Here is a 24,440-nt window from a genome sequence, read left to right on the forward strand (position 1 = left end):
AGAGTTAAAGACATCCCCAGAGTTGTGAACTTGTGAATTGGTGCTTGAAGCCTCTGGAGGATATGCAGTGTTGGGGGTAGTGAGCGCAGCTGTAAGTTAAACATCGTACATCATTTCATAAATACGGGGGAAGGAGAGTTTTTGAAAAGGTTGGGAGCTGAGTCGCCAATGAGACTTATATTTGCCAAGCTGTTTTCACAGCAGCTGCGTTAAAAATAGCTTGCAGGGGCTGGAGCTGATGTCAAGAAATATTAGCCTTTTTTTTAATAGTGTCTTGGCAAGTTCCATGAATGTTGCAGAGGGTGAAAAACTGAGAAATGGCAGTTTGAGCAGGAACCTGGATCTGCTCTTTTGAACATCCATTTAAAACAGCATAGCGCCTGGGTGAAGGGGAAGGCCTCAACTTTCCTTGGCATAATCCCTCCCACTGGGTGATCCGCATTGTATGGGGACCACAATTCCTATAACACCAAATTTCCATACTAGCTGTGGATGCTGGAAGTTGTGTTCGCAACATGCTATAGTTGGAAGGCAACAAGGAGGGGAGATTCCCTTAGGGCAGTGGTGGTGAACCTTTTGGGCTTACTTGCTTCTGCTGGCATATCACCTCACCCAAACAAAAGAAAACAATTCTTTGCATATTCATCTATTTTTTTTTTTAAAGAAGAAGTCCAACTGTGTGTGATCCCCAGGATCTGCCGTGCACCTCTTACCTTCAGGTCCTGTTATTTTTCTGTTGATAGACTCCTGTGGCCTATCAGAGGCAGCTTTAGGGTCTTCATTCTTGAAGTGGCTTCAGAGAATGCTCTTCCATAAATTGGGTGAAAGCATGCCTGTTCTTGCACAACTTCTGGAAGGTCTGGAGGCTGCCCAGAGAGCATACTTCAATCTTGGGCTGCCTTCTCAGCTTCCAAAAACCATGAAAAAACGGCATACTTTTGACAATAGTTATCAAGGGAACTCTGATGTCAGTCAAAATGTGATGGTTTGACATTCAGGTTCACCATTACTACCTGATAGGGTGGGAGGAAGCCAGTTTGCCATATTATTTCCCAATAAACCTCTTGTTTTATGAAAACATTTTCCTAAATGGTTATATGATGCTTTTAGAAAGTCACAAGTATTTTCTAGTTCATCTGTCCAATATTCAAAGTTCACACCTTGTGCTAAGCCATATGCTTTGTTTTGTTTTGTTTTAGGGTGTTGTGTTATGTTGTGCTTCACAAATAGCTGAGGGCTTAGCATATTTTTGCCAAGCTTTTGTAGATTATTTAACAAACTCGTGTTAATCCAAAGCAGTGATTGACTTCAAAATTTTCTTCAATCCCATTCCATTATTCCTACGCCAAATTTTTGTTGCTTATTTATATCTCTTCTCTTGATGCCATGTTTTCTGAAAAACCACTTAACTTTCCTTGAAGAAGTAATAACAATAATAATTATTTTTATTGTTATCATCAGTATCACTAGTACTTTGAGGTGTTTCTTTGAGCATTATGAATTTGAGAGCTTTCTTTGCAGTATTCTCCTATTTAAAGGCAGTAAATGGGACTGAAGCCAGACTATACTCTTTCGATCTGAGCATATATATGCTGTGCAGCAGTTTTTCACAACAGAATGACTGAATGCGCAGTGTTCATACTAAGCTTCAAACCACAAAGTTTAGGTTTACTCAAGTATTGATTTACCATATGGTATAAACCTACCACTGTGGTTTATAAACCATAATTTATCATATAGCATGTTACGGAAATTCAACAATTGTATTCATCTAAATATGGTTTAAAAATCTAGTGTAACATGTAAACCCACCTATTATGATGTGTAAAGAACCATAGTTAAAATAAAAAAGGGTTTAGTGTAAAGTGGTGAATAAACATGTATCTCTAGTAATGCTTATTTTTAAAATGATAAATATTCATAAACGGCAGAAACCTTTTATCTAGCCTTAAATATAAGATGCCTTCTAGTACAGTTGGTACTGTGCATATGTGCTTTGTGATATTTCTCTGTCTTTATAACTGCTGTGTTACAAGGCTTCGTCTGGAAAGGTGAATCTTTTCATCAGTTTTAAACTTCTGATCCTTTACGTTTTTGTGGCTTTCACTTTTCCACTCTAATAACACTTTCAGATATTGAATAACCAAAGAACCCAAAAGGTGCCTTCTTGGGTTCTACAAATTACAAGGTGCCAAAATGATCATGCACGTGTCATGATGTCATTCTGCAAATGACAGAGGTATGTCATTTGTAAAGCCATGTATTTTACTTCGAGGTGCATGTGCCATTTATCCTGCATGGCTTTTTTTGCAGAAAGCAATGGGGACAGTCTTCTGCCTGAAATCTTTTAACTCCTTACACCCACCCAACCCAGTACTAGAACTTCTCCCCCATTATCTTGAAAAAAGTGCCCAGGAACAATTAAGGCAAAATAAAGAGACAGTGTTAGGGATGGAGAAGATGTGAGAAAGAAATTTTGCCTTCAGTTGGTTTGATATAAGTAGGTGGCGGTGGGAAGCTTTAGGGATTCTGTTATATCCTACAACAGTAGTAGCATTTCTGGAATCCTTACGCTGTTTGTTTCCTTACCTAGCCTGCCTCAAAGGATTGGTATACTCAAGGTTACCTAGGATCAGCCTTTTGTTTCTTCCATTCTCCTTTCTTTCTTTCTTTCTTTCTTTTAACTGATCCGGTTTCTTTTGTATTATTATATGACAGTACAGAGGCTGAAACACATTTAATAAATGAAAATTTCTGCATTCTGTGCTTGAAAAGGCTTCCTTTACTCCATTTCCATATACTAGACTGCTATTGCAAATATAAGAGCAATGATGTTTATCAAAAGAGGAAAGGAAAGGAAGAAAAATTGACTACAGGTAGTCCTTGACTTATGAGCACAACTGGAACCAGAACTTCCATCACAAAGTGATGGTCACTAAGTGAATCATATGGTTGTTATATGAATCCAGCTCCCCCCCTCCAATTAACTTCTCTTGTTAAAACCCACTGAGATGGTCATGAATGGCCATCATGTTACCTGAGGCCCTGCAACTATCCTAAATACATACTGGTCTCCAAGCACCCAAATTTTGATCACATGAATCACAAGGACGCCTTGGTAGTACAGTGGTTTAAAGCACCCTGTTATTAACACAGCTGCCTGCAATTACTGCAGGTTCGAATCTGACCAGGCTCAAGGTTGACTCAGCCTTCCATCCTTTCTAAGGTAGGTTAAATGAGGACCCAGTTTGTGGGGGCAATAAGCTGACTTTGTATAAATATACGAAAGTATGAAGGCTGTTGCTTAACGCATTGTAAGCCGCCCTGAGTCTCCGGAGAAGGGCGGCATATAAATCAAATTAAAAAAAAAAAAAAAAAAGGACACTGCATCACCATACCATCTGTGGGTGGCTGGGTTCACATATGTTCATATACATGCAATAATAATTTTAATAAGTTGTTCTGCAGGGTGATAGTTAATTAAAAAAAAACCTTTAGGCACAAAGTAGGCTCTGTACTTTTCAGTTTTACTATGGTTTTATCAGCTGCTTAGCAGAAGCGACTTTATTTTTCAATGTTTTATATATAGAATTTGATCCATAGAAAAAGATAGTGATATTTTATTTTATTTTATTTATAATATGCCTCAAGGGAAATAAATGGATGACTTGGAATTTGTAATCCATCTTTAGATGGACAAACACTTGAGCCCAATTCAAACTCCAGGTGGGTCTCAAGCATCTTTTTACAAATAAAAACGTCTTGAGCTAAAATCTTGTGCTCCTGAATTGTGTGAAATGAAGCAGCCTCTATTAGCACACTAGATTTGGAAGCCTAGTGGTATTTCTTTCGCTCCAAAGGCCCCAGCTCATCAGTAGTTAGTGGAGCTGAAACCTTTTAAGCTCAGTCTGCAGAGACAGCTGGGTTCCTCCCCCCCCCCCCCACAACTCACAGCAAAAAGCCACAGCCAGTGAGGTGTACAGAAACCCACATGCACATTTCCACTCTCTCACCTTGCACTTTCCCTACCCCCAGCTCTCTTCTCTATACTTCATGTTCTTTTGCTATTCTTCTCCCCACCCCCGTTTTCTCTAACAAGGCTGAATTAATTTCACCCCACAGCCCGTTTTAAAAGCCAGATCTGATTCATGCAAACTCATGGTAAATGGCAGTTCTATAAGCTTTTCTTGAATATTGTCTCTTCACGGGTGTCCCAGAATTAGGAAACAGTATATACAGACCAGAATAATGCATTACCCTGTCCCAGTATTTCTCAACCTTAGCAACTTTAAGAGGTGTGGACTTCTAACTCTCAGAATTTCTCAGCCAGTAAGCATTACTGCATTGATGATGCCTGCCCCTGTGATTTCTAAACTATAGGGCTTAGTCTCAGGCAGGAACCCAAATATTGGCAATTTTAAAATGAATAATGATTTGAGCGCAACGGGACAAAGAAAAGGACAACGGAAAGGGCAGGAAAGAGGATAACAAGGCAAAATCTGGTACTGGTTGCAGAATCTAACTTACTGTCTGTAATGTAAGAACAAGCAGATATGATGGAAACAACTAAGACTAGAGCAGTTGCTGATCCTACATCTTCTAACATCTTTTATTTTCTCTTCATTTAACTTTGCTCCAAGCTTTTTCTGCTCCATCTCTGTCAGATAGACTAGTTTTTCCAAATTGGGATGGGTGATAAAACCTGAGGCTAACAAGTAGGGACCAGCCAACACTCACACAGTAAGCTTCATGGTTGAGTGAAAATTTTAACCCAGCCAGCTGTAGTCAGTGTGCCCAAATATGCCTAGCTGTTCTTGGCAGATTTCTAGAAGCTGAGCAAGTTTGGATCTAGTTACAGTATGGATCAAAAGCTGCTAGGAAGTAAGTTAGACTGAGAAGTTTAACAAAAATCCCAAAAGAGGATGAAAAACTATTTCTATTCTATTGCCAAGAAAGCTACATGGATGGATTTCTCCATAAATTCGATGGAGATTAAGTCAAATTTGGTGCTCAATACTATACCTGTCAGCCTTGCCTTTGTGAGACTCAGGTACATCCAAAGCATCTAAAAACACCCAGTATGCAACAATAAAAATGTATAAAAACATCTATGTATTTTAGAAATTTTAAGAAAATAATGCTGGAACTGGTTCTGCACAATGTATTACCGTGTTCCCCCGAAAATAAGACCCTGTCTTGTATTTTTTTGAAACCTGAAATAAGCGCTTGGCCTTATTGTCATGTGCTCAAAAGCTCGATTGGGCTTGTTATCAGGGGATGTCTTATTTTGGGGGAAAACAGGGTATATCAGGGGGAGCAGTTGAGGGCAACCTACCCTGTCCTCCAGTTTAAAGTGCAAATATCAGAAGGTGGGCAGTCATTTGAAAATTGATGCAGAAAATCTGACAAGGATTTTCCCCCATTGACAAGAAATGCAATTAAATAAATAACCAGTCATTTGCAGTATCCTTGTAATAGGCTTGATTTGAGTCCCAGCTCTGTAGATTTTTCATAGTGTCATAAATGCCCTTTTCTCCTTGAAGTCATCTCTAATAAAAATGATTTGTTTCTAAGTATTTGTTAATAATGTAACTCTACAGTTTTTGCTGGTCCTTATTTCAAGACCTGAAATCTCCTACATATTTCTTAAGCAAAAATCTCTTCCAAATTTTATTCTCATTGATCTTATTGTCAGTGTTTCTGTTCACAGGGAGAACTGCAAAATGGATCTTGTCTCCTTTTCCAGTAAAAAACAAAACTCTTCTAGTTACCAGCCAACATAACACCTTTCCTTCCTTGTTTTCAGAACCAAAGATTGAGAGGAATTCTATTATAGTATAGTCCTTGCACTGGATGACCATACAGACAACTATCAAGTTTACACTGATACAAGAATAATGTGATACATCAGCAAATACTTAAATCAGTGTAAATAGTTCCCCCCCCATCCCCATCTTCCTGTAGTCCTGAGAAACTTGCTTAGAGAATATAGTTCATCTTTGAAATCTAGGACAAGTTAAATCCAAATTTATTCAACAATCCTAGGTATTTTGCCAAGGTTTTACAAACAGCTGATTCGTCTCCCATCTTCTTAATTCTTCTTGCACATACACATTACTGGCCTCAATTCAAATTCAGGTGGACTGTCCATTGCTTTTCCCACCATGATCTGCTTTCTAAACTACCACTTTGGGCACTTCTGCTCTTGGTTTCAGTCCATTCCCCCACTGGCATTTGGGTTGATTTGTATTAAGGGACACGGTAGGGCTTTGCCCCCCATTCTGCTTCCCCGGAACTGAAGGTACAAGCAAAGATAATAACAAAGGGGAGTGATCGACCTACCTACCTACCTACCTACCTATCTCTGTCTGTCTGTCTGTCTGTCTATCCTATCTATCTATCTATCTATCTCCACCAACTCCAATAGAAACTGGATGGCAAAAAGGATCAGAAAGTTCATAAAAATAAAATATAAAACTGCACAATACTAAATACTAAAATAATCTTAAAGGCAACACAGATGAAAACGTAGCACTCTCTCCCCCGCCCTCCACCCATTCAGTAAAGCATTGACCCCAGCCCTAGGACTAAACCAAAGCCAGGTTTTAAAAGCTTCCTGGAACCCAAGGGAAAGGGCATTTTTCAGGGGGAAGGGTGGCACTGTGACAGAAAGGCCAACTTCCTTAGTCCTGTAACATAATGTTTACTAGAGCAGACCTGAAGCACAACCAGATGAGCAGAAACAATGGGCACTTATCTCAGGAAAACTGATTTATCTCATCATTGTAAAAAACTAATTCCTTCTTTTTTCAGGTTGCTTCATGGATCTAGCCAGTTCCTTTTTTTATTTCTTAGCCATTTCTTCCAGCCTTGCTCTGTTGTCGGCTCAAGCCTTGTTTGTATCTAGAAGAATCCCTGTACCTGTAGGTCTCCAGCTGTATCATTTGTGCCCCTCACTTCCATGTCTTTTATATTCCTTTTTCCAAACATTGCTTTCCACTCTCTGAAGCGACCTTTCCCTCCCACCAGAAAGTCCCATTTCATATGTCCTTGCACTTTGTCTTCTAAAATGCTCTGAATCTCATCCAGTGATCCCAATACCTCATTTTCCCTTTCTTCATCTTTCCACCCTTATTCCTCTGTTCTGCATCCACCCATCCAATTACAAAGTTATTACTTCCAGCATTTTGCTCTGTCTTCATTCATTTGTTTCACTTTATCACAACCTCCTGAGTCTCAATAATGTGTGCTGTTAGCTATATTTATCTTGGGTTTCAGATGGTATCCTTGAGCACTTCTAATTCTTAGCAGTTTAAATGATTTGGCATTTTAAAAATTGTTTCAAGATTAGTTTCTCCCAGATTATAATTTTAGTCAGGGCTTTTCCCTAATTACAGACTCAATACTTACCCATGATGGTTGGGGATGATGGAAGGATTATGCCGCATTGCTGGTGCTTGTTATAGCCTCCACTAATATCAGTCCTTTTACTGCAGTAACTGGCTGGAATTGTGTGGCATAGCAAAACTGGCATTATATAAGGAGAGTGGAAAAGGTGTTAGTAAACAAATTTCACAGAAAAATTATTGTGAGCCAGATTACAATATGCATAGGTGGAACTGAAAAGCAAGAGGCCAGATTGCTAAATTACTATAAAATAAAGTAGTTGGTGTATTCAACTACTAAAATTGCTAAGATATACTGAGACATGAGATAAATTATTCCTGAAGCATACTCATTCTCTTATGTTGGCCATACTTGGTGCAAGTATAGTTGCAAGTAGAGCAAAATGGATTCAGCTCTCACTCGCCAGAAAGAGATAATGAAAAGAGCAGGTAAACGGGGTTGCGGGCTAGCCAGCTGTAAGCTCACTCCTCTCCAGACACGCCTAGAGATTGGAGCATCCGTAGTAGTCCCCTAGGCCCACATGTTAGCCAATGGGTTGCTGTTACATTGAGCAGAGTTTTTCCTCCAGGCCTAGATGCCGTACCATGAGTGCAGTTAGTCATGGCCTCTGCTCTGTATGTTCAAGGTCCTATTCTCACAACAGCAGGTCAGTGGAAAATTTTCCTAACAATATGTTAACTAACTTGTTCCACTGTTGACAGCCCTCTTTACCCCAGCAGGAAAGAAAAACAGTAAAGAGGATGGTTTTTCTAGCACATAAATGGCCTGCAGCCTTAAACAATCTCTTCTTTGCCCTTTTTTCCTCTCTCCCTCCCCACCACCAAAGCAGCCTCTCTTCCAAATCAGATTAAAGTAGTTTTTGCTTGCTTTTTAAAATAGAAACCTTTTCATGACTCCCATGTGTTCTCCTCTAGATTATTTATTTAAGGCTTCTCTGGTAAATGTGGAATGAGACTGAAGCGTTTCTCTTCTGTGAGGTCCTTGATACTCTCTGAGCTTGGTTGTTTCCTTGCAGATGTTTCATTACCAGTCTAGGTAACACCATCAGGAATGGGGAGAAGGAGAAATGGGTTAAGTTTCTGTTTTGACTATTCCCCCAAAGCTTTGCCTTCAGTGTCTTTTGGGAATTCTGCAGCAGAAATGTGATGATTGAAGGGAGAAACAAAAATGAAGTTCATGAAGTACAAGAGCTCAGTTTGATGTAGTAGTTAAGGCACCAGCTAGGAACCAGGAGATTGTGGTTCTAGTCCCATGTTAATCACAAAGCCAACTGGATGATCTCATCCATCATTTTCTCTCAGTCCTAGGAAGAAGCCAAGGGCAAAGCATTTCCCAAAAACCTGCCAAGAAAACTTACAGACTAATCCAAGCAGTCGCTAGGAGTCAACACCAGAGCCATGGTAGTGCAGTGGTTAGAATGCTGTATTGCAGACTAACTCTGGTCATAGCCAGGAGTTTGATCCTGACTGACTCAATCCTCCATCCTTTCGAGATCGGTAAAATGAGGATCCAAATTGTTGGGGCCAATATGCCAATGTTGTAAACCACTCAGAGAGTGCTATAAAGCACTATGGAGCAATACACAAGTCTTAAGTGCTATTGCTATTTGAAAGCACAAAATCCATTAAGTGTATTGAATACTTCATCACTTTCAGTGGATACTGAGCAAAGTTCGTGGTGCTAATATAATATGCCCTCCTCCCCAGTGACTGCTGTTATTTCTTCCCTTTTTCTTTCCCCTTGTCTGCTAGTTACAAAGGTTCAAACGCTCTCTGTCACTCAAGACCATCCTGCGCAGCAAGAGTGTGGAGAACTTTTTTCTGCGCTCTGGTAATGAGTTCAAGCTGCCCTCCGATGTCCTGCTCAGCCCTCCTGATTCCATGCCACCCCCCTCTCCACCCCCAGCTCCCTCTGAAGTAGAAGCCTCCCCCAGAGCCCTTCACAAGTCCCTGGGAACCCTCAAGCCCATGAAGACTCACAGCTTCCAAGAACACATCTTCAAGAAACACAATCCTTGTGAAATTTGCCATCAGCTTATTGTAGGTAAGCAATTTGAAGGCCTTGTTCCCCACCTTCTTGATAATGTTTGCTAGTTCTTGCCATGCACATTCAGGAGCTGAATTATGGTCATTCTTTTTCTGTCCATGTCTGGATTTCTTACACTCTAAATCCTGAGCTACTTCCAGATCAGGATGGTCCTCCTCCCTTTCCTCAAATAGGTTTACACTTAATAAGGTTTAGGCATTGATTCTAGATGAAGCTTGGAAATATATGCATTGGCGGAAGTTGGCTGTTGATGTATCTCATCTGCTTGAGTGGAGCCTGCAGAGAAAAAAATAGAACAGCTGGAGTACAGCCCATGAAGGAGCAAGGAGATGCACACAGGCCTGATATTTCTTTTTAATTTTTTTAAGCAGGCTAGCAAGAAGCAATTGGAGGTGGGTGGAAGCCTGTGTAGTTTGGTTTCTTTAGCTGGCCAGCATTGTTTGTTTGGGTTGGAAGTTGTGATGGCTGTTAATTGAAGCACCCATGTGTTCGTCTCATGTATGACACCCCACATATCTCTTCTTCCTAATGCAGTCATTAAATGAATATGTGGGTTGTTGAGTGGACATAGGGTGCCTCAGAGTTGCCAGAGAAGGCCCCCGATCTCTCAAGGCATCACCCACCCCCTGAGGCACTTCAGCCTCTCCCTATCCCCCTCAGGGTCCCTATAAGGCTTGGGTCTACTTCCCACTCCACCAGGCCTCATATCCTTCTCCTTGTCCCACATCACCCCACAATGTCCATCACACACATCCTTAACCCAAGCTCTGGAGCTCTTTGAAAGGTGTGATGAGTGACGCGGGGTGAGGAGGAGAAGGGTATGGGGCTCAGTGGGGGGAATGCGAAGAGAAGTGGGAGGGCACTACAGCATCCCTGTGTCTGATGTAAAATGAACAATCACAAGGGCAGTGCAGTGACCGTAACTTCAAGATCAGTAAATAGCTTTTGGGGGGCGGGGGGGGGGGCTAAAATGACCAGTTGTAAGTTGAGGGCTGCCTGTAAGTGCAAAGGGAAAAGTAACCCTGGAAATAAGGATTGGGAAAAAAAATAATAAGATGGTTGGATGGTAATAAGCCACCCTGCAGATAGGTTGAATAGGGAGGATGGGAATCATTATTTGCCTCATTTGAGATGAGTACACAGCCTGTTCCTTGCTATCAGGCACGTATTTCTGATTTTTATTCTCTCTTGCTCTGCCCCTCAATATTGTTTCCACCAACTCACATCTATTATCTTAGCAAAACACCTTTTAGCTCCCTTGTGTCTTGGCTTTACTTTTAGGAAACTCCAAGCAAGGCCTACGATGCAAGACATGCAAAGCAAGCGTGCATCTGTGGTGTTCAGAAGAAGTTTCTCATCAGCAGTGCCTGGGCAAGACAGTAAGTAGCTAAGCAAAGCTATGCATGGGTTAAGATAGAAAGATCCAGAGAGGGAGAGGATGGGCTCTATCCTATAGTTTGCACAGGGTTGATGTAATACAAATAGGCCTCACTTAACATCCAATTATTGAACAACTGTTAGACACTACAGTGGTGCTGAATGAAGGAGTTTACCTGCAGTCCTAGATGTTCCAGCCATTGCAGTGCCTTTGCAGTCATGTGAACAGAATTTGGTCCCATTGGGGTCCATCTGCATTTATGACCATCTTATTGGCCATCCACCATCATCAACACTCCAGCTATTGCCACACTATGTACCACTGCTGTATTGGGCAGGACTTGTTTCATGTTGCTTTCTTTCAAGCTGCTGTAGCCAGGGCCTCGATTTGCATGCCAGCCAGGCTCTCCATTCATATCCTTGTCAAGGCCTCTGTTCTCAGGTCAGCCAGGGCCTTCTTTTACAAAAGGAGACCCCACCCAGTCTGGGGTCCTATCTGTGCTGGCACAAAAGAAGGCCCTGGCTAGCAAGGTCCATATTTCAAGGCTTTCTTTCATTGGCCTTGTTTCGGAAAAAACAGTTTCTGACCAGTGCTGATATGGAACCCCTGGTTGGGACTCAAAACAGGAGTGCAAGAGAAGCCCTGATTGCACCAGTGTGAAAACAGTTGGCACAAAAGAAGGCCCCAACTAGTATACTAGTGGCATGCAGTGTAGCAATAGAAAAGGCTGGGCAGTGGGCAGCAGATAAACGGACAAGTAAATGGGCAGAGATGGGGGGAGATAGGCAGATAGAGGAAGTTGAAGCGGAGATAGTCCTTACCTTTTCCAAGAATGCTTGGATCCTGGTGAGCTCCTGCAAGCAACTGTGTGGGATTCATGCAGTGAGAGCAGCTGGCATTGCTGGAATTGCCATTGCTAAGCTGTTATGTGATATTTCACTTGGTGACTATATCACTTAACGATGAAATTGCTGTTCCCAATTAGGGTCATTAAGTGAAAATTAATTGGGTGACTTTGGGCCAGTCACTCTCAGCCCAACCCACCTCACAGGATTGTGAGGCGGGGAAAATACAAGGAGGGTTGGATATGTTTACCGCCTTGAGTTATTTGACTAAAAATAATAAAGGCAGGATACAAATAAATAAATAAAATGAATAAATAAATAAATTACCAGTTCCATAGACTGTAGTACGCACATTCTGCAAGAGAAGGATTGGCAATGATATGAGGAAAAAAGAAACAGGAGGGTAGATTCTGCCTACAAAGTTTGTGCATTTTGGATGAAGTCCTGTATCAAGAGCACTAGGAACTGGATTGCTTTACACTGACTTTCTTTTGCAAACCAAACATTTTCGTGTTGTTGTTTTAAAAACCAAATAAGCTCTGTTGTGAAAATATCCAAAAGGATCTCTCAAAACTGGGTGAATGGTCATTCAAATGACAGATATTCAGTTTAAGTAAGTGTAAAGTGATGTACATTAAGGCAAGACAGAACCCTCCCCAAATTTCAGATATTCATTGATATGAATTTCTTATCAGATAAAAGGTCTTCAGATTTTTCTGAATAGATATCTGCCATAGCAGCTTTGCAAAAGGCATATTCTATGATAGAAGTGAGAACATAGGGAATTGAAAATAAAACAGCCAGCATTATAATGTCTGGAATATCTATATCTTGTATGTTCTATACAATTATGGTTGGACCTGGAAGAAGTGCAGGGCAAGGCAGATCAAGATAATCAGTTGTCTTTAACATTTTCCTTACAAAGAAAGGCTGGAAAATGTAAGACACTTAGCTTAGAAAAAAATGACTGGTAAGGATATTACTGAGGTGTATAAAACTAAGCATGACATGGAGAAAATAGACAATATATTTTCCCTTTCTCAAAACACTAGGAGAAAAGGCCATCCAATGAAGCAATCTTAAGAAGAAATTTAAAATAGGCAAATGAAAGCCTGTTTTCACATAGCACATAATATCTGGTATTCATTACCTCATGGCATGGTGATGGCTACTAATATGAATGGCTTCAAAGCAAGGTTGGTTATCTTCAGAATTAATGTTGCCTCTAGTTTGGGGACAGTATGCCTCCAAAGAGGTTATGGGAACAAGGGCAGGGGAGGATATATTTCCTTCTGCCACTTAAAAATACTCGGAGACATCTGGATGGCCATTGTGAAAAACAATTTTTTAATTTATTTTTCACATTTCTGAACTACTGGTACCCGACTTCCTCAGAGAGGTACCCTTAGCAATATACAATAAAACATCAAAATATAAAAGCAGTATATACTGTAAAAAATGAAATGTTAGAATTAAAATTTTTGAATTAATTTTTTTTAATTGTTAAAAATTAGTTGGCAAAGGAAGGCCTCTAAAATTGCTGAATTAAGATAAATTTTGGGCAATTCAAGAAAATTCCTATTATATAAGATCAAAATTACCATATGTGATCAGGTTTGATTTTAAAAATTGCCCAACAAATTGTATAAAAAAATAAATCAATGAACATAAAGTAGACATAAAGCAACATGCCAAAAATATATTTCTCGCAACCCTTATTTTTCTCTATACTTACTGCTAGTTCCAGCTGTTCAGAAGTACTATTTTATAGCTTATGCAAGGAAAACAGCCCACTCATGTTTAAAAAAATATGTTCCTCAAAATAAAGTCTCTCGAAATCAATTATCTCAGTTCTTTGTTATCTGATATGTCTTTCTGCTTAAACTGGATAAATCACTTGATTTGTCTTACAATGTCTTCCAACTGAAAATAGATTAACATATTTTATTCCTAGACACTTGTAATTTTTTTCACTCAAGGACATTCTAAAAAGCACTTGGCCACTAATAAACATTTTAAGGTATTTATCAGTCACCTTCCTCTGTTTCTGTTCTTTTATATTTATCCTTAACAAATTGTAGTTTATGAAATCATGCTTAAATTAGTTGTGCTTCACTGCATGTAAATAGTTGCTTGTATTGCAGTTCTTCCTCCAAGTGAAACAATAAACCAAGAAAAGGAGAGGTGATATGCATTCTGAGAATATGTTTAAGAAAGAAAGAATGGAAAGCAGCTTTACAATATAATTTGTTCTAATTTGTGAACATTATTGACATGTTAAACTTGCATTATTTATTTTGTTGTGCAAAAGGCAAAATGAATAAACTGCAGTATTATAATACATATATCTTGTGTTATAATTAATTATATTTGATTTCCTGGGTTTATCTATATGAATTACATGTGCTTTCTGTGGCTTACCAATTGACAATTATGATACAGAAAGTGTTGTACCGCTTAGAGCCAATTTCTGTAAGCTCATTTTGCTTCTCTGTACATTTCAGATTTCACAACTTTTGTCTTATTAGATTATATTTTCATATCCCCTTCAGGGATCTCAGAACAGTAAATGTGGGTTCCCAACAGCTCTGTAAGGTCAATGTTAGTAGATGAGCGAGGAATTTTCTTGGTTTGAGATCAAACTCAATCTGCTATACCAGATTTCTAGATGCAAAGAATGAATCTAAGGATAACCATTTTTAGAAGCTGATGTGCAGAGTTCTAGACCAGAGGTCAGCAACCTGCGGCTCTGTAGTCTTATGTGGCTCTTTCACCCTTCTGCTGTGGCTCCCTGTCACTCAAAATTTGCATCACAACTGCCAATGTGCGACAGCCGCCAGCATGTGATTTATTGAGCTTTTCAACCCCCGGTAGGCCAACCATGGATAAATCCAAGAAAAGAAAAAAGTTTTAGAAGAAAACAGAACATTTAATTCAACTACATATGCTAGTTTTGTGGCTGCTCAAGAAATAGTCAGGCACGGGAAGAATTTTGTGGCTCCCGGTGTTTTCTTTTCTGTGGGAAATGGGTCCAAATGGCTATTTGAGTGTTTAAGGTTGCAGACCCCTGTTCTAGACTATTTCCTCTCCTGTTTTACTTAGCTTAAAATTTCTCTGAAGGTTAAGTATATAAAGAGGAAATAGAGTATAAACTAGTTCTTTGTAACGTTTCAAGAGTGAAGCAAAGATGGTTCCTATATTAATTCACCCTCTCAGCAGTATGGCAGAGGGTCAAGCCACATAGTACTCTATTGTAGCCAGTGAAATATTCTTCTGTACTTCGTTCCCCAGCAGGCAACCTCTTTCCGTCGTAATCTTAGTTCTCCTCTGCTGCTACATGAACCACAGCCCCAACCAGCCCCAGCCAAGGAATCGCCTCCTGCAGGTAAAAATTTGGCCATTTCTAAAGGCAGTAAACTTTCTGGCAGAAACTGAATCACGGAAAATGGATGGTGAGGTGCTCCCAGGCTCCTGACTCCAAGAACTGCCAGCCAGGGCTTTCCAAGGGTTCAAGGGTTCAAGATGGCAGACATGCATGTGCAGTGCATGTAAAAAAAGGGGTGGGGTTTCATAGTTCTCATCTTCTGACACCCAACCTCTAAATTGCCTCTGCTGCCTCCTCAATGGATATTTAGGGGTAAGAAAGAATACAGAAGAAGCAGCGAGAAAATGCAGGAGAGTTATACATGGAAGATTATTATGGTGCTGGGATCATCAAATAAAATGCCATGATTGAGGCAGGACAATTGCATGGAAGGTTGGGGGTGGGGGGAGGTTCATTTTGGAATTCAAAGGCCTCCCAGATCCAATTTAGCAAATAGATTCTTTGTCAGGGAACCAAGTAGAAGAACTTAACTGATTGCAACTCAGATCTGTCCTTCCAGATTGTAACTAGAAAGCATGGTGGGTTTATCTGGCTGATGAGAACAGATTTCACTCATTGCACAAGGAATTTTACAAATTATCCAGGACTATGCTTCGCAAAGTACAGAATAATAGAATAAAGTGACCCTGTTTATGACAGCTTCCTTTGCTTCTCCTTTGTACATGACAATCCAATTCTAAAATGTATCTGGTTTACCAGCAGGCCCCAGTGGAAAGGTAGATCCCGTTTATGAGACTTTGCGCTACGGCACTTCACTGGCCTACATGAATCGCTCCAGCTTCAGCAGCACCTCAGAGTCCCCCACCAAGAGTCTGGTATAGTCCCTAAATTCAAAGATTTCATTTTGGTAACATTAACAGGTCCCTGATGAACACACTGGGGTTGAGGGAAACCCATTTGTGAAATCTAGAGAAGATAGTGCAGAAAATTTTATTGGAAATAGATATATGTGAAAAAGGATAGGAAGAAAGGTGGAAACTATGAGTAAATCAAGAAAGCAATACATGTTTCTTTCATTGGTACTCATTCTATAAAGAGTCAAGATCAATTTGAGGGAATGTCTAGTCAAAGCAGGGAGCAACATTCAGCCAACCTTGGCTGATCTCAGAGAGGCATTTATTTCTTCCAGAATGAGAAGGAGGAACTAGTTCAAAACACAGAAGGCTCAACAGCAAGTGGACCAACAGCAGAGGAAAATATAACCGATAATGGTGAGTAAAATTCCCATTCCCACTTACAATGTAACATATGTAAAATAACCTATTTTGTTAACCATTGCCCAAAATTTACCTTCAGCCAACCACATACATGTGTATACGTGTAATACACGATAAGAGGGATGGCTCAGCCTGTATCAATGCAGTCACACTTGCTCCCTCGCTTTCTCTCTTTGTCTCTCTCTCTCTGTCTTTGTCTCTCTTGCTCTGTTTCTTTCTCTCTCTCTCTCTCTCATTCCTCCCTCTCCTTCCCTTTCCAGTTCTGCAAAGTGCACAAAATTAGGTGGAAAAGATTTTTGGAACAAAAGCTCAGCTTTGGCCCTGGTCTTCCTCTTTGTTTTCCTTTCCCTCCTATGTGTAATTTCTATACAGAATTATTGTGTAATTAAGAATTTCCATGGAAGCATGTATCCCCTTCTTTTGGTCTGTTCAGGGATGGAAGTAAAATTCATCCCAGAAATCAGTGGGGATATCCAAGTGGCTGTACTGAAGGCAAGAAATCTTGCTCTTTCTGATTCTATCTTCTTTCACATATTGTATATTTTGTTTTGAATGATTACATCCTTGCTTACTCTTTGGTAAGATGATACAGTTAATCTCAAAAAAGAAAACATTCTCTTCCAAAAATTGTTCTAATGCAAATTCACCCCTTTGGTCCTAAATTATACTGTGGAAGGCAAGACTGGCTCAGAGATTAAGGCTTATGACTTTGAACGCCTTCAATTCTCGGTGTTTTGCTAAAGGTGAGGCTGAGGCTATTTTGGAATCTTTAAAAAAAATCCCCCTGTACAAACACTCCTCTAATTGCAGCAAAGACCATTTAATTAAAATTTCCTCTCAAAACTAGATCTATCAAAAGGGGCTGCAAAAATCCAGTTTTGTTAGCCCCTAGTCTTTGCAACCTGAAGAATATCATTTTGCCCAGATTTTCTGTCAGTGACTGCTTCCCTGATTTCTGGGTGTTGTTTGTTAGTGAACTTCCAGATCTCTTGTCATCTCTGATGTTGGAGTGCATCCTTCTCTGGGAAAAAGGAAAGAAAAAATATATGGTTTGTTGCATACTGGAATGATAAGCCTTCATATTCTCTGCCGTTGTTGTTTTTTTTCTTTTCATTTCAGTTTTCTCAATGGCCACAGAAGGAGAGAACCCTGTATTGGAAGAAAAGAACTCAGGGCAACAGGTAGAAAATGTACCCATTTCATTTCAAGATTGAGAAAAAGCAGAGATTACCCCCCAAAAAATAGGATCTAGCTCTTTCCTCAGATTTTTCTTTCTAGAGAAAGAGGGAAGGAGGAAGGAAGGCAGGGAAGGAGAAAAATTGCACACAATAATGTTATATTTTTATTTAATTATATTTGGCTTTTATTGCTTTTTAAAATTCAAGAGCCAAAACGATTATTTAGTATAGTAGTTCAACTTTAAAAGTAGAGTTGCGTGGAACAATATGCCACAACTTTCCATTTTTAAATTATTTTCTCTTGTGGGATAATTATTTAGCACTCCAACCCAGAAATTCTCTATCCTTTCTTGTCAAAGTGTAGTTATTTAGTGATGGTCCACTATAATAAACTTCCTTAATGAGTCATGAAGGAGACAGACATTTTATATGTGTGTAGAATTTCTTAAAGAAAATGTAGTGAGGGACAATGAGAATGACTGGCAAAAGAACTCCTGCTAGACACAATTAAGGGAATTGTGTTTAGTGTTGGGAAATGAAAACTGAGAAGGTTATGACTGCATTATTTGGAGAGATTTTATCCAGAAGAAGGCCATAACCTGTTCTCTGTCAGGAAGACAGATTTGTTTGAAAGTTAAGAACACTTCTTGACGGCAGTGGGTTCAATTTCTTAGGGACATTTGCTAAACATGTTTGGATAGTGTGAGTCAGATATTTGTCATCAGTGCTTTAAGCTGTGTTTTCATATTGAATTCAGTGGCTCAAATGCCATCCCCCATGATTCTATAAAGGTTCAGAGCTCTGCTTTTTAAAGAAACCAAGTGGCATATGTTCTGATTTTTTTTTCTTCAAAGAAAGTTGTGAAAAATACAGCCAAGCAAAACAATCGATTTCAGGATGGATAGAAGGCTGGAGAAGGCCCTTGTCAACCGAGTGTGTGACTCTTTCACACAGCTTTACTTTTGTGCTGGCTTCTGCCCTTTTCCTGACCCATTTCGCTCAACTGCACTCTTTCCCTTTCACAAATTCTTTCCAACAAACCTTCACCATCTCTAGCATGGAAAGTAGCAAGTTCTGGTATTCATAAGATCTTTATCTGTCTGTCCTGTAATAGCATTTTACAAAAGCTGTAAAATGTAGGAACACTTTGAATCAAATGGTATTTTTCTGTTTACTTCAGACTAGATCCCTAAAGATTACACCATGTGTCTCAAGACTGCAATGTTTCTTCTTGTTATTTCTTTTTCCAATAGCCATCTCAAGGCTCTACACGCAAAGAGGTCTCACCCATGTATTCTTACGTTGCTCTGTACAAGTTTCTGCCTCAGGAGAACAATGATCTGCCACTGAAGTAAGTATGCCCTTATTCTCAGACAGCCAATCTAGAAATCTATAGCATGAGATAGGCATAAAGTAGACTTAGAATAACTTTTTATCGTCACTTTGAATGTACACTAATTGGCATACATTCAAATGAAATTTTGTTGCATACAGCTTTCAAAGGGTCTCCACCTCTAATATACACTACATAAACATGAATGAATGAATGAACAAACAAACAAACACAAAATTATGCATATATCCACATATACTATATGACATGGAGAAACAACGCAGTCTAGTTTGGATGTATACATGTACATTGCGAAAGAAACAAATCTTGCGAGTTTACCAGATAGATATCATAGGGAACAAAGCTGTTACAGAATCTAGTAGTCCTGCTAGAAATACTTCAAAACCTCCTCCCAGAGTGGAGCAGCAGAAACAGACCGTAAAGTGGGTGTGTAGGGTCTCTAACAATGCTTTGAGCTCTAAGCACATAGCTCTTATAAGCAGTATCCTGAATGACAGTAAGCGAGTTTCCTATAATCTTCTCGGCTGTCCTTACCAGTCTCTGAATGGACTTTCTATCTGAGGCACTGCTGCCACCAAACCAAACAGTGATGCAGTTTGTTAAAACATTCCCAATCGTGTCTCAATAAAAAGTGGCGAGGATAAAAGGAGAAAGATGTGCTCCCCTCAACCGATGCAGGAAATGCAGATGCTGATTTGCATGCTTCATTAAGGATGATGTGTAGAGAGACCAGTTCAGATTGTTACTTATCTGCACCCACAGATACTTAATACTGTTGACCACCTCTACAGCTGCATCCTTGATACTGAGTGGAGTATGACCATGCCAACTCTTCCTAAAATCTACGATGATCTCCTTTGTTTTATTAACATTTAGAACCAGGTTACTTTTATTGCACCGGTCCACCAGAGCCATCACCTCTCCCCTATATGCATCTTCATTGTCGTCCCAGATAAGACCCACCACTGCCGTGTCATCCGCATACTTCACAATATGATTTGTAGCAGATTTGGCACAGCAGTCGTGGGTCATCAAGGTGAACAGTATCGGACTCAAGACAGAGCCCTGTAGGGAACCTGCACTCAAGGAGATGGAGTTGGTGACTTTTCTTCCAACTCACACAAACTGAGGCCTATCAATAAGGAAATCCAGTATCCAGTTACATAAAGGAGTATTAAAACCTAATAGGCCCAGTTTGTTCACCAAATGCTGAGGAATGATTGTGTTGAATGCCAAACAAAAATCAATAAACAGCCTTCGCACATGAGTGTTCTTCCCCTCCAGATGTGCCAAGCTAAGATGAAGCACATAGGGAAGTGCTTCATCTATAGAGTGGATCTTCCGACAGGCAAACTGTAATGAGTCAAATGTAGGGGGAAGGCATGAAACCATATAGTCCTTTACCAATCTCTCAAAACAGTTCATCATAATGGAAGTGAGGGCAACAGGATGGTAATCATTAGGACATGTTATGATAGTCTTTTGGGGCACTGGTACAGTGATGGCAGTCTTAAAACATAATGGAACCATGGCCTGATGCAACGAGAGGTTGAAGATGTTTGTGAGAACAGTGGCCAGCTGGTCAGCACACTCCTTAAGTACTTGCCCAGGGATATTATGAGCACCAGCAGCTTTCCGAGTATTGACTTTCCGCAGGATCTTCCGAACAGGAGTTGTATCAGACCTGAGTGCCTGCTCATCGGAGAGTGAAACAGCCTTCCTTGCTGGAACATTGTTTGTGGCCTCAAACCAACCAAAAAAAATCATTTAGCTTGTTTAGAGAATCCATGTCCTCCTTATATGTCAGGGAAGCTGCCTTATAGTCAGGAATGACCCGGATACACATACATCTCGGGTCCATAGGATCTTGAAAAATGTTTCTGACTACAGGCCTGCTTTGCTGTTTTTATAGCACGTCTCAAATCAGCTCTTGCTATTCTAAGTGCTCCACATCACCTGATTTGAAAGCGGTGTTTCTCACTTTCAACATCGCACAGACCTCCTGTGACATCCAAGGTTTCTTATTTGCTCGTACAACAAAAGTGTTAAGAACACTGACATCCTCCATACACTTTCACATATAAGCAGACACAGTAGAAGTGTATTCATTCACATCAGTATGTTGTCCATTCACTGCAGCTCTTTAAATATGTTCCAATTAGTGCACTCAAAGCAATCTTGTAGAGCTTCCATAGCTCCTGCTGGCCACACTCTCACTTGATTTCTAATTGGTCTCTCTCTGATTAACAAAGGCTTGTATGCTGGCATAAGCATCACAGAGAGATGATCTGAGGAGCCAAGATGAGGGCGAGGGGCAGCCTTAAATGCTTTCTCAACGTTAGAATAAGATGAGTCCAGGATGTTCCCATCCCTAGTGGCAAAGTCCATGTATTGATGGAAATTAGAGAGGGCTGCTTTCAAGTTAGTATGATTGAAGTCTCCTACCACAATGAAAACCCCCTCCGGGTGGATAGTTTGCAAGTTATTGATAGTGCTATAAAGAGCACTCAGGGCTTCGTTCTTGTTGGCACTGGGGAGAATCCAGTGCCAAAAGTAGTCAGTCCTTGTACTGTGAAACCTTGCTGACGGAGCTTAAAGGAGCTACCACTCAAGATTAAGGCTGTGGTTGCTGGTGGGACCTGCGAGTAATGACTCATGTACTTCTAGTAGGCTATTTATTTTGCCCGGTGATTTTTATACTGTGGCATTCCCTACATCTCACTACCCAAAAGGCAGCTGGAGATAAACTAGACTTTGTCTGTCCCTGCAGGCCAGGAGATCGAATCATGCTGATAGATGATTCTAATGAAGATTGGTGGAAGGTGAGCAGAATATTATGGCAGAACACAGAGATCTGAACATATACTGTATTTCCCATATGCAAATAAAATATGCAACTCAACTTCTTATATGAACAAGTGCCGCCACATGTGTTTGACCAATTGATTGATTGATTGATTGATCGATCAATTGATTTTTTTTAACCTGTTCATTGAGCAACCCAAGGCAGCTTATTCAGCACTCCTTCTCTCCTGTGTTTTCCCCACAACAACTCCATGAGCTAGGTTGAATTGAGAGAGAAAGACTGGGCCAAAGTCTCCAATGAGCTTTGTGGCTTACCATGTACTTGAACCAGGGACTCCCTTATCTTAGACCAGCATCTTAACCATTGCACTACAGTGGTGACATCCTCTGCTCTTTCTGAAAAGTTCTGTCTTCAGAAGTTTCCTGATTGGTAGTAAGGGACAGGATCCTAAAGATATGGGCGAGGGGGGAGGAAATATGTAGCCCATTGTGATTAAAGGCTTCATCTTTGAGGAGATGGATGATTCAGAAATGTGATAGATAGATAGGTAGATAGATAAAAGATTCCAGCTGCAAGTCTGCAGGTACAAAAGACCAGGTTCTCAATACTTAGGTATTCTAAAGTGGAGATTCTATCACTATAATTGGATAATTTAATTATAAACAATTATGTGCTCATTTCCTCAACCCAAGATAACCTATGCTTATCTAAAATACTGAAACAAATACTATATGGTTTGCAGGCCAGGAGGAATACTATAGTGCCCTGGTTTTTATATATTTATTTCAGTATATAACAGAATAACAGAGTTGGAAGGGACCTTGGAGGTCTTCTAGTCCAACATCCTGCTCAAGCAGGAAGCTCTAAACCATTTCAGACAAATAGTTGTCCAATCTCTTCTTAAAAACCTCCAGTGTTGGAGTAGCCACAACGTCTAGAGGCAAGTCATTCCACTGATTAATTATTCGGTCAGGAAATTTTGCCTTAATTCTAGGTTAGTTCTCTCCTTGATTAGTTTCCATCCGTTGCTTCTTGTGCTACCTTCAGGTGCTTTGGAAAATTGGTTGCCCCTCCCCGTCTTCTTTGTGACAGCCCCTTGGAACACTGTTGTCATATCATCCCTAATCTTTGTTTTCATTAAACATAACCATTTCCTTCAACCATTCTTCATATGCTTTAACCTTCAGTCCCCTAATCCTCTTTGGGGCTCTTCTCTGCACTTTTTCTAGAGTCTCAACATCTTTTTTATATTGTGGCGACCACAACTAGATGCAATATTCCAAGTGTGGTCTTACCGAGGCATTATAAAGAGATATTAACCCTTCGCATGATCTTGATTCTGTATCTCTGTTAATGCAGCCTAGGACTGCGTTGGCTTTTTTGGCAGCTGCAGCACACTGCTGGCTTATATTTAAGCGATTGTCCATTAGGACTTGAAGACCCATCTCACCGCAGGTACCACCTGTTTTATACCTGTGCATTTGGTTTTTCTTGCCTAAATGTAAAAGTTTACTTTTTTCACCATTGAATTTCATTTTGTTAGATAGGGCCCAGTGTTAAAGTCTGTCAAGATCCTTCTGTATCTTGAGCCTGTCTTCTGGATTGTTGGCTATTCCTGCTAGCTTGGTGTCATCTGCAAATTTGATGAGGCAGAGCCTTGAGGCATCCCACTGCATACGTACTTCCCTCCATGTAGAAAAAGTTCCATTAAAGACTACACATTGTGTGTGGTTGATCAGCCAGTTACAAACCATCTGATAGTGATGCTGTCTAACCTAGTGATCCCCAGTGTTTCTATGTCCACAGATTGGCAGCAGCAGTGGTTGCAGGCGGGAGGGGATGGTTTTGCATGCGCAGCCTAGCTCCCGTGCATGTGCAAATGAAGCTTTGCATGCTTGTCCTCCACTTGCACAGTTCCCAACAGGCCGCAGACTGGTACTGGTCCAGACATTGGGGTCCCTTGATCTGACCCACATTTTCCTACCTTGTCAAGTAACAGGTTGTGGTCTACTTTACCAAATCCTTTACTGAAGTTCAAGTAAATCATATCGCCAGTCCACTATTTCTGGCTCTTAGTCAAAAAATGCAATAAGATTTATCTGACATGATCTGTTTTTGATAAACCCACATTGGCTTCTGATTATGATTTTGCTTGGCTCTAGGTGTTCACAGATTCGTTGCTTTGTTATCTTTTCCAGAATCTTTCCAGGTATAGATGTCAGATTGTTAGGTCTTTTTCCTGAATCCATTTTTTCCCTGTTTTTGAAGGTGGGAACTATATCAGCCCTTTTCCAGTCCTCTAGTTCCCCAATGCTCCAGGATCTTTAAAAGATATGGTTCAGTGGTTTTGTGATCACATCTGCCAATTACTTCAGAACCTTGAGGTGTAATCCAACTGTATCTAATGATTTGAACTCTTCACAAGTGGATAGAAATTCTCTTACCATTTTCTTGCTTATTTTGATTTACATTCCTAATCTGCATTTTGCAATTATTATTTTTTTATAGGATGGACTGGTTTTTTCCCTTTTGTGTAAAGACAGATGCAAAAACTCAGTTAAGAAATTCTGCTTTCTCCCTGCTTCTTGTCATCTTCTTGCCATCTTCTCCCATTAAAGGACCAAATGTTTCCTTTACTTTTTTTCATTTTTTACATGAAAAAAGCTTTTTTTGTTGTTATTTTTGACTTTTGTCACAAGCCTTAATTCATTCTGAGCTTTAGCCTTCCTGACTTCATCTTTGCAGGTTTGGCTATTTGCTGATATTCTTCTGCCTTAGTTATGTGCCCATTTTTTCACTTTTTAAAATATTTTGTCCTTTTTGC

The 24,440-nt window shown here is 40.1% G+C and overlaps 1 protein-coding gene across 2 annotated transcripts in view; it reads left to right on the plus strand.

Moving 5' to 3' along the window:
- The window catches only part of STAC2 (SH3 and cysteine rich domain 2), a 42,982-nt gene that overhangs the window by 14,035 nt on the left and 4,507 nt on the right, over positions 1-24,440 (plus strand). The window contains exons 2-9 of one of the 2 annotated variants that reach the window (XM_034415867.3): positions 9,159-9,450; positions 10,735-10,832; positions 14,968-15,061; positions 15,761-15,876; positions 16,191-16,272; positions 17,398-17,459; positions 18,710-18,807; positions 21,581-21,632. In XM_034415867.3, the coding sequence (XP_034271758.1) occupies positions 9,159-9,450; positions 10,735-10,832; positions 14,968-15,061; positions 15,761-15,876; positions 16,191-16,272; positions 17,398-17,459; positions 18,710-18,807; positions 21,581-21,632 (894 nt within the window). The remainder of the gene's footprint in view (positions 1-9,158; positions 9,451-10,734; positions 10,833-14,967; positions 15,062-15,760; positions 15,877-16,190; positions 16,273-17,397; positions 17,460-18,709; positions 18,808-21,580; positions 21,633-24,440) is intronic. The other variant, XM_034415868.3, reaches the window with a different exon arrangement.

This window comes from Pantherophis guttatus, chromosome 4 (genome assembly GCF_059756535.1).
Source record: "Pantherophis guttatus breed Tessera chromosome 4, ASM5975653v1, whole genome shotgun sequence".
Lineage (NCBI taxonomy): Eukaryota > Metazoa > Chordata > Lepidosauria > Squamata > Colubridae > Pantherophis > Pantherophis guttatus.